Raw genomic sequence first — 9,856 nt, 5'->3', positions numbered from 1 at the left:
AGCTGGCCCTCCTCCCCTCGGTCCCAGTCCCTTCCGGATCCTCTGGCTACCCTGACACACCAGGAGGGCTCCTGCCTCCGCCTAGACCGGAACCTTCTTCCCGCCTCCCTCCTCCAGGTCTGCCACCTTCTGGGGGGGGGGGGGGGACCGCACTGTCTCGGATGGCAGCCCCTCCCCCGGCTCGTCCCTGCGCGGCGCCTGGTCCCCTCTGTCTTCTGGCACGTGGACAGGATTTTGCTGTATTCACTGGTGCTACTTCCCAAAGCTGTGCCGGGCCCAGCGGGCACGCAGAACATCCGGCATGCAAATTCACGGATGCCGGTCTCATCTCCCGGAGTTATTCTAAGAACCCGAAGAGCTCATGCAAATGTGGCGTGGCGCTCTGTGCGTGCCGGCAGCAGGGCAGCTGTGCTGGCAACAGGCTCTGCTCGGCAAGTTCCCAGACGCACAACCGTGTGAGACGACACACACAGCCCGGGGGCCGGCCCTGCACCCAGGACGCGCAGCACGACGCGGCTGCCCCCCGCACACTCTTGCTGGGTGCCTACCAGACTGCTCCGCACTTAGCTGCGCCCACGTAACTCATTTCCGGTGATGGAACCCAAGCAGGCAGCCCCGGGCGCCGAGGACGGCACGAGCGCCTCCAGGCTCCCCGTTCTCTGGAGCAGGCCCCGGCCCAGCTGGTGTGGGTGACAGACCAAGGGTGGCCTGGTCCCCAGAACGGAATTCTGTGTGTGACCGGGGCTGGGGGCGCGGCCGGAAGCCACCCCGAGCTGAGCACACGTCTGTCCGCTGGGCCACAGAGATCCCCAGGTTCCCACAGGCCGAGGACGGCGCTCCAGACACACACGCAAAGTGGCTTTTATTCTGGCCTTCACACATCCCCAGCGAAGACAACACAGACGAGCGGTTCCCCGGCCCTGACCGCTGTGGCCACGCCCCCGCCCCCGCCCCCGCCCGCCCCTCCGGCCTACACCTCCCCGCGCGCGTGCAGCATGAAGTGCCCGTGCAGCTCGCCCAGGGTGGCGAAGGAGTCCTCGCACTCCGTGCAGTGGTAGGTGCCCTCCTCGTCCTCGTCCTCGTCCTCGTCCTCCTCCTCCCCCCGCCCGGCGGGCCGGCCCTCCCCAGCCCGAGGGGGCTCCTCTTCCTCCCCGAGGGCCCTGCCTCCGGGCGCGGGGGCTTCCTGCGGGGCCGAAGCGGGGCAGCAGAGCCGGCAAGGCGGGGTGCCCGGCGGCGGGGCCTCGGCCAGCGGGGAGCGGCCACAGAGCTGGCAGGGCTGGGCCAGGGGGCCCGGGGGCTGGGCTGCGCGCGGGGCCCGGCGGGAGGGGCCGCCCCGGCCGCCCCCCAGGCGCTGTTTCACCTTGTAGCCCGGGTCGTACTCAGGATCATCCGTGGTCTCCTCCTCCTCCTCCTCCTCGTCTTCTTCCTCTTCGGAGTCGGGCTCTGAGAGGGTGTACTCAGAGTCCGAGGAGTGCTCGGGGCCTGTGGGGACAGACGGGAGGGGCAGCGGCGTCAGAGGACGCTGGGCACGGCCCTCCCTCCCCGCAGGCCAGGGCACGGGCGGCTGGCGAAGCCAGAGCGAGGCCGCGGCCATCGCCGGAGCCCTGTTCTCAGGCATCGCCTCCCTTCCGACAGCAGCCTGCGGGGGCGCGACCGGGGGCACCCCCAGAGGGCGGCCAGGCACACTGAGGTCCAGGCGGGAGGGGCCTCGTGCGCCGGCAGTCACGCCCTGCGCTGGCGGGCGCTGGCCTTCCAGGGGACAAGCGTTTGAAAAGGCATTCAAGCAAATGGAAACGTGTCCACATGTATGAGCACTGCGATATCTGTGGCCACGTACGCAGGAGGGCGCTTGCAAACCTTTGTGGAGAATGGGACTAGAAGGTAGCATACTGAAGGATCTTGAAAACGTTCGTGAGACAAATTGCAGAAGCCTCACAATTTCCTTACATCAAACTAAACTTGCCTCTTTCCCTATATATATTTATTTTCACCTTATCGAAAGGCAGAGAGGAGGGGTTTTCCATCCACAGATTCACTCTCCAAGCACCTGCAACAGCAGAGCTGGGCCAGGTCGAAGTCAGGAGCCCCTGTGGTGGCAGGAGCCAAGCACTTGGCCATCACCTGCTGCCTCCCCAGGACACGTTGGCAGGAAGCTGGACTGGAAGGGGAGGAGCTGGAACTCAAACCAGGAGCCACTATGGCTGCCAGTATCTCAGGCAGCAACTTAGCTGCTGAGCCAAATGTCTACCTTCTCTATTATTTTTTTTTAAGATTTATGTATTTATTTGAAAGAGTTACAGAGGGAGGAGAGGCCGAGAGAGAGAGGTCTTCCATCTGCTGGTTCACTCCCCAGATGGCTGCAACCATTGGAGCTAGGCTGATCCGAAGCCAGGCGCTTCCTCCAGGTCTCCCACGTGGGTGCAGGGGCCCAAGCACTTGGGCATCTTCTGCTGCTTTCCCAGGCCACAGCAGAGAGCTGGATCGGAAGTGGAGCAGCTGGGACTTCAACTGGCACCCACATGGGATGCCAGTGCTGCAGGTGGTGGCTTTACCTGCTACGCCACAGCACCAGCCCCTCAATTATCTTTTAATTCTACTTTTCTATGAGCTCTTATAGAACTGAATGAATTAAAACGTTTACGAAGTATAGCTATAGTACTGTGATTTCATGTGCACGAAGGAGACCCCTCGGTCAAGTTGAGGTTTAAGAAGAACAAAGGGGCCAGCGTTGTGCTGAGCGGGTTAAGCCTCTGCACCCATGTGGGAGACGAGGACGGAGCTCCTGGCTTTGACCTGGCCCGGCCTGACTGCTGTGGATTTGAGGAGAGTACGAGTAGATGGAAGGCGGATCTCTCTCTCCCTTTTTGCTCTGCCTTTTACATACACAGAAGAGAAACAACTTGAAGCTGGGCCATCAGCAGTGCCCAGAGGCTGCGCAGAGGCTGGGTGCCTGTGAGGTCGGTGTCCTGGCGGCCGCAGCCGTGGGAGCTGGCCCGGCAGCCGCCCGTCTTCCCCAGCCACCAACCCCACCTCCCGGTGCCCCTGGCCACCCTGTCTGAGCAGTGCCCTCTCTGCCCCTACTCTGCATGGCTACTGCCCGTCCCTGAGAGCAGGGCCTTTGTCAGGTTCACTGCTGTGGCCCCAGCATTCTAGAACATTCTGTGTGCGCAGGCCGGACTCTTTGCTTTCACTTGGACAGATCTTTCCAGGGTCCTTCACACATGCTCTTCCCTCCACTGCAAATGCCCTGCTGGAGTTCTTCCCATCAGCCTTCGGTCCATCCAGATGTCCCCATGTCCTCTCCCTTCTGCTGCTGCCTCCATGGTCCCAGCTCCGAGCTGCGGCCGCCTGCGCCCAGGTTTTTTCCGTGCCAGACCAGGGGCCAGGCCCGGTCTGACTCACAGCTGTGTCCCCAGCAGCCCTGAGGAGCGGGCTCTCGGTGTCTGAGGAGCGTCCTCACCTGTCCCTGCACCACCCTGCGCTCTCCCTGCCACTGACCAGACGTCTCCCGAGGCCTTAGCGTGGGCCGGGCCCTCTGCCTGGAACGCCGTGGCCCACTCTGCCCGCTGGGCAGCCTCCGACTTCCCGTTCCGGACCCAGCACAGGCTCCGAGAAGCTACCCGGGCCCCGACCCCCAGTCGGAGGCCTCGCCCCGGGTCCCCACCCGAGCATCCCCGTCAGACTGGGGCTCCTCCAGGGGTCCCAGCACAGCGCGGCAGAGGTCGAATGGGTCAGTGGCGGACAGCGGCCCCTGGCCCTGACCTCCCTCGTCCAGGCCTTACCTCTGCTCTTCTCTCCCGGGGCGCCCTTTTCCTCTCTACTGGCAAACTCCTGCTGCTCTTCCAGGTGCAGCTCATTGGCCACCACCTCTGTGAAGTCCTCCCTGACTTCCTGGGTGGTCAGTGTCCCTCTCCTCTAGACTGCTCCATCGCACCCCGACCACCCTGGGCAGTGGCCGCCTGCAGACCCCTGAGGACGGGACCTGGGTCGGACCCATCTCCACATCCGAGCAACGCCGAGCCTCCACCTAGAGACGCACAGAAAAGCTCTCCCGCCTCTGGCCAGGCTCGCCCCACCCTCCCTCCAGGGCCTTCAGTGGCCACTATGACTTCACGCGGGAGGCCTGTGACTGCAGTCAGGTCACTGCCCACAGCTACCAGGTCTTTCATGTGCACCATGACGTCCAGGGCCACAAGCCCTTTCCCGCCCACCATGCCTTCTCCACCGAAGAGATCCTCCAAGCCCAGCATGTCTCCAGCCTCCACCGGGCCCTCCATGCCCACCGCGGCTCCCACGCCTCCTGCCTCCTTGAAGACCACCAAGTCAGTAACACCCAACAGCCCCTCCAAGCCCACCAGGCCGTCCACAATCCCCACCACGGTCGTGAGCCCAAGCAGTTCTAAGTCCACCAAACCGACGAGCACAAAGACGGCCCCTCCCGGCAGGCCCAGCAAGAAGTCCCGGCTCTACAGCAAGGCGAGGCTGTCGGGCAGGGCCAGCGCGGACACGAGGGCTAGCACGGCCAGCAGCGTGCGCCAGCAGCAGCAGAGGGGCGCGCGCAGCCGGGGCAGGACGCCCGGCCCGCGGCGAGGCCACAGCTCCAAGAGGTCGCCCAGCAGGACCAGCACTCCCAGCAGGGTGAGGACGCACAACGCCAGAGCAGGCACGGCCAAGAGGGCGAGAACTCCGGCTTCCCAGCAGAAACAGGGCAGGGGGAAGAGTGACAGCCGGCCTCGAGCCACCAACAGGAAGAGGAGCCAGAGCCAAGCTGGCAACGTGAGCAAGGAGAAGCCGCACAGCCCGCCCAGGGCCTCAGCCGTGCGCAGCGGTTCCTGCCTGGCCGTGACCCCCAGCAGGACAAAGAGCCGCAGCCTGACCCAGGCGCCCTCGCGGCAGCAGGGACGCAGCCAGTCTCCGCCATCCCCGCGGAAGGCGCAGAGCCACAGCCAGGCGGACGCCTCCCGCTGGGAAGGCAGCCACAGCTGGACCGACAAGGGTTACAACCAGGCCAGCACCTCGAGCACGGCGCCAAGTCCCAGCCGCTCCAGCACCCTCAGCCGCAGCAGGTCCCGCACCCCCAGAAGGGCCAGGAGCGTCAGCCGCGACAGGCCCCAGAGCCGGCTGAGAGGCTACAGCCAGAAGAGGAATCACAGCAGAGCGAGGAGCCGGACCCGGAGGGGAACTCCCAGTCAGATGAGGACACAGAGCACCTACGGCAAGGGGGAGAGCCCAAACCCACCCAGAAGCCCCAGAAGGGAAGGAAGTCGAGACTGGTCCAGGACCCTGAGCGGCCAGCGCCAGAGCCGCGGCAGACACAGGGCTCCCAGCCACGCGCGGTCTACAACCCCCAGCGAGGAGAGGGACCCCCGCCAGCCGCGAACCTCCAGTAAGAGAGGCCACAGGCAACCGAGACCTCCCGGCAAGCGGAGAGTCCGCAGCCCGTCCAGAACCCCCAGCAGGGAGAGCAGCAGCGGCCGATCCAGAAGCCCCAGCGCGGACAGGGCTCGCGGCCGATCCAGAACCACCAGCATGGACAGGGCTCGCGGCCGACCCAGAACCACCAGCGCGGACAGGGCTCGCGGCCGACCCAGAACTGCCAGCGCGGACAGGGCTCGCGGCCGATCCAGAAGCCCCAGCGCGGACAGGGCTCGCGGCCGATCCAGAACCGCCAGAGCGAACAGCCCTCATAGCCAATCCAGAACCACCAGCACGGACAGCGCTCGTGGCCGACCCAGAACCACCAGCACGGACAGCGCTCGTGGCCAACCCAGAACCACCAGTGCGGACAGCGCTCGTGGCCGACCCAGAACCACCAGTGCGGACAGCGCTCGCGGCCGACCCAGAAGCCCCAGCGCGGACAGGGCTCGCGGCCGATCCAGAAGCCCCAGCGCGGACAGGGCTCGTGGCCGATCCAGAAGCCCCAGCGCGGACAGGGCTCGCGGCCGATCCAGGAGCTCCAGGAAGAAGCAAGAGCAGAGCCCATCCGCAGCGTCCAGCAAGGGGATGTGCAGCAGCCCACCGAGGACCCCCAGTAAGGGGAGAGGCCCTCGCCGCTCCAGGACCCCCACCGTGGAGAGGGGTCGCGGCCAATCTACAGCCCCTGGAGGTTTCAGCTGGAAGGGGTCTCCCAGCAGGGCAAGGAGCCAGGCCACACCGGGCTCTCCCGACGAAGCCCCCACCCGTGATGCCCACGCCAACGCCACCACCTCCAAGTTCGCCTCACCTGGGGAGAGGTCTTCGTCATCTTCTTCCAGGCTGGCGTAGCCCCCGGTCTCAGCTGGCTCACGGGTCTCTGTCATGGCCAGGGGAGGGGACGGGAGACAGCAGAAGAGCAGCAGCTGGGCAGTGTCCCTCCCCGGCCAGCTCTCCGGCCACAGAGTCTTCTAATACGGGATGCTGGCAGGTAGAGGGACGCTGGGCAGGGGAAAGGAAAGGCCCGTGATAGCTCAATAAATTTTCACATAGCACTCGACCCCACCCCCACCCAGCCGGGCGCTCCGCACAAAGCCTCGCCCCAGCCCCGGCCCTCTGTTCTTATTCCACAGGGGGAGGGGAAGGCAAAATTCCAGATATTGATCGGCAGGTAATGGCACGGGCACCAATCAGAACGGAGATGAGCAGGAGCCTGTGGCGGGCATTAACCCTTCCGTCGCTGGACTGTGGGGAACTCGGGGGCTGGGGGAGGCCCTAAAGCGGCAGTCGGGCGTGGCGGGAAGGATCTCAATATTTAAATGAGGCGACGCTGGTTTGTGACCCTCCGCCTGCTCCTGACTGCCAAGGTGGCTGTGTGGCGTCAAGCTAAGGGCTTCACTCCTGGGCTCCTCGGAAGCATGCTGAGACTGCCCCCTCTGAACAGACAGGGGAAACTGAGGTACGCACCGCGGCTGAGCAAGTGGCCCGAGGTCACACCACCCAGCGGGCAGCCCTTCCATCTCTCATAAAACGATCTCTTGGGTGGGTCAGGGGCTCATTCAGGGAGGTGGCAGGCTTTCCGGGACCCCTCCCTCCGCCCCTGTAAACTCCGCCAGTTTGGATTCTGCACCTCTCCCCGTGCACCCCAGGCCTTGTCACATCTGTGGTCGCCAGCGGCAGAGACCTCCTTCCCCAGGGAACTCACCCTCGCAGCTCACCACAAACCTAAGAACCTCTGTCCTTTGTCCTGGCCCTAGAGAGCCTGTGCCCCTCCAGGGAGCCTTCCCCGACTGCCCTGATCACCTGCAGACCACGCCCCCAACACACACCACACACCACACACACCACACCACACACACACACACACGGAGCTCTCTCCCCCTGCGTTTCCTGACAGAGAGCCGCGCAGGCCATCAGTGGAGGGGCTGGCTGCCTAGGCTGTGTCCTACAGGCCAAGGTCTGTGCCGGGCACTGGCCAAACAGTCATGGAAAACCCACGGCCCCTTTCAATGTCTGGAGGTCAAGTTCACTGCCGGAAACTCAAAAGATAAAGATGGGGAGGGCTGAGGAACTTCCTGGAAGAGGCGGCTGATCTGGGCGGGGGAGTGTTCTTAGGACACCCTCCACCCTGCAGGGCCCCACCCAACTTGGGAACTCTACCTAAAACCAGGAAAGATGACCAAATTATGCACATAAAAACAGGATGCCCAATGAAATGTGAATTTCACCTCATTAAGATCATTGTCATGAATCTCACTTTATGATATTAATATCCCTGTTTGCGGGGGAGGGGGGAGTATATGTGTGTGTATATAAAAAAGAATTTCAGAGGCTGGTGCTGTGGTGTCGCAGGTAAAGCCTCCGCCCACAGTCCTGGCTGCTCCGTTTCCGATCCAGCTCTCTGCTATGGCCTGGGAAAGCAGTGGAAGATGGCCCAAGTGCTTGGGTCCCTGAACCTGCGTGGGAGACCGGGAAGAAGCTCCTGGCTCCTGGCTTTGGATAGGCGCAGCTCCGGCCGTTGTGGCCAACTGGGGAGTGAACCAATGGTTGGAAGACCACTCTCTCTCTCTCTCTCTTAGAACAAAGTTCAGTTAAACAACAAATCATTAATCATATTTTTCATGTAATATTTGGGACATTCTATTATTTTTTTTAAGGTTTGTTCTAAGGAAGAGAGAGAGAGAGAATCTTGCATCTCTTGGTTCACTCCCCAAATGGCCGTGAGGGTCAGGGCACACCCAGGCAGAAGCCAGGAGCTCCATCCGGGTCTCCCACGTGGGTGCAGGGGCCCGAGCACTTGGGCCATCTTCCTCTGCTTCCCCAGGCCACAGCAGGGAGCTGGAGCCGGAGAGGAGCAGCTGGGACTTGAGCTCCGATCTAGGACCCAGCTTCGCAGACAGAAGCTTAACCCGCTGCCCACTTTTCCAAAAGATTTTTTTGTTGCTTACTGGAAATTCAAACTTCACTAGGCATCCTGTACCTCTACCCAGGAAGTAAGCACCAAGGACGATCAGGACTTCTAAGGAGGCTCCCTGGAGACAATGCCCACGCCCACGCCCTCCCAAGCCCACAGCACTGGGACCCCCGCGGAGCCAGCCCTGGGTGCAAATCCCCACTCCTCCAACACGAGGGCCCTCGGATCTGCGCGGGGCCTGAGCCGGGTCCCCTCGCAGCAGACCCTCGGGTTGTGGCCGGGCAGGGGTTCAAGCCCCGGCCACTCCTCTTCCGACCCAGCTTCCCGCTAGTGCGCCTGGGGAGCGCTCGCCGCCCCGCCGCCCACGTGCGAGGCCCAGGACGGATTCCCCCCGGGGCTGCCTCCCAAGATGCCCGGCGTCGAAGCTCTCCCCGCTTCTAGGATGCTCGACAGAGGGTGTGCGACACAAGGGGCCGGGTCCCCACGGGACAGCCGGGGCCCCCTTCCCGGGAAGCACCGGGCCTCTAACGACCGGCACGCTGCCCTGAGGCGGAGCGCCCGGCTCCCCGAGCTGCCTCGGGGCGCGCGGGGGGCAGAGAGGGGCACCTGGGTCTCGCCCCCAGGCCACCGCTCCTCCGGCGACACGAGGTGTCACTCCCGTCATGCAGCGGGGCCGTAGCGCCCGCTTCCCGGCATGCCCCGCGCACCCCTGCCCCGGACACTCACGGTCGTCGGCGGCCCCCGCTCCGGCCCGGCGGTGGGTGGCGGCTGCACGCCCGGGCCTCGCGCCTGCGCCGCAAGTAGGGCAGGAGCGAGCGCAGGGGGGCGTGAGGCGCCTAGGGCGCTTGCGCGGCGAGACGGACCATTCCCGGCGCGCCGTGGGAGGAGGGGGCCGCGCGCGAGCCGAGCCCCGCGCCGGGGGGTGCGGTGCGTGGCCCCTCGTCGGCCGGGGCGACTTGGTACGGTCCGCGGCCCGAAGGCCGCAGAAGCCGCGGGGCTCGCGCGTGCGTGTGCGTGTGCGTGGCGGGAAGGCGCCTCAGCAGGACGGGGCGCGCCGCGGGCGGGGGTGCGGGTCCCGGGCCCGCTCGCGCCCCTCACCCCACCGCGGGACAAAAGGCGGCCTCCCGCAGGGGGGGTGTGTGATTTGCATATTCCCCGAAGAGGCGGGGCTCCCGAGCGCAGTGATTAGCATATGGCGGGGAGGGGCGGCGGCTGTGAGCGAGGCGCGTGCGCACTAGGTCCGCCGCGGGGCGCGAAGCGGGCAGGCCGGGTTCTGGTCGAGGATCGTCCGAAGACAGGCCACAAGGACGCGCACGAGGGCCACCCCGGCCTCCACGCCCCCTCAGTGATCTTTGCTGCAGGCGGCCAGTCGGGTTTCTTTGACACAGCCCTGGGGCATTCACACGTCTGATTAAATAGCCCCCCTACCCCAGGGAGGTCAGACTTGGAACGGGCGTGCCTGGAGCACAGAGCCGGGCAGGGGAAGGGCTCCTGCAGGGAGCTCGGGCTCCGTGCCCGGTGCCGGAGCCG

General features: G+C 64.8%; 1 protein-coding gene across 1 annotated transcript; it reads right to left on the bottom strand.

The window, feature by feature from the left end:
- Positions 1-966: 966 nt before the first annotated feature.
- On the bottom strand, positions 967-9,241 carry ZNF428 (zinc finger protein 428). The gene is made up of 3 exons (XM_062177027.1): positions 9,053-9,241; positions 6,224-6,414; positions 967-1,482 (listed from the first exon to the last, which is right to left on the bottom strand). Exons 2-3 carry the CDS (start codon positions 6,297-6,299, stop codon positions 971-973), a joined length of 588 nt encoding a protein of 195 aa, XP_062033011.1. The 5' UTR covers positions 6,300-6,414; positions 9,053-9,241; the 3' UTR covers positions 967-970.
- Positions 9,242-9,856: the final 615 nt, after the last annotated feature.

This window comes from Lepus europaeus, chromosome 19 (genome assembly GCF_033115175.1).
Source record: "Lepus europaeus isolate LE1 chromosome 19, mLepTim1.pri, whole genome shotgun sequence".
In the NCBI taxonomy this organism is placed as follows: Eukaryota; Metazoa; Chordata; class Mammalia; order Lagomorpha; family Leporidae; genus Lepus; species Lepus europaeus.
This window is presented reverse-complemented; position numbering and strand designations above follow the sequence as displayed.

Coding starts and splice junctions, on each gene's coding strand:
- ZNF428 (XM_062177027.1), bottom strand. CDS start 6,299: ATGACAGAGACCCGTGAGCCAGCTGAGACCGGGGGCTACGCCAGCCTG. Junction 1,483..6,223: donor TGACGAAGACCTCTCCCCAG/GTGAGGCGAACT, acceptor CTGTCCCCACAG/GCCCCGAGCACTCCTCGGAC.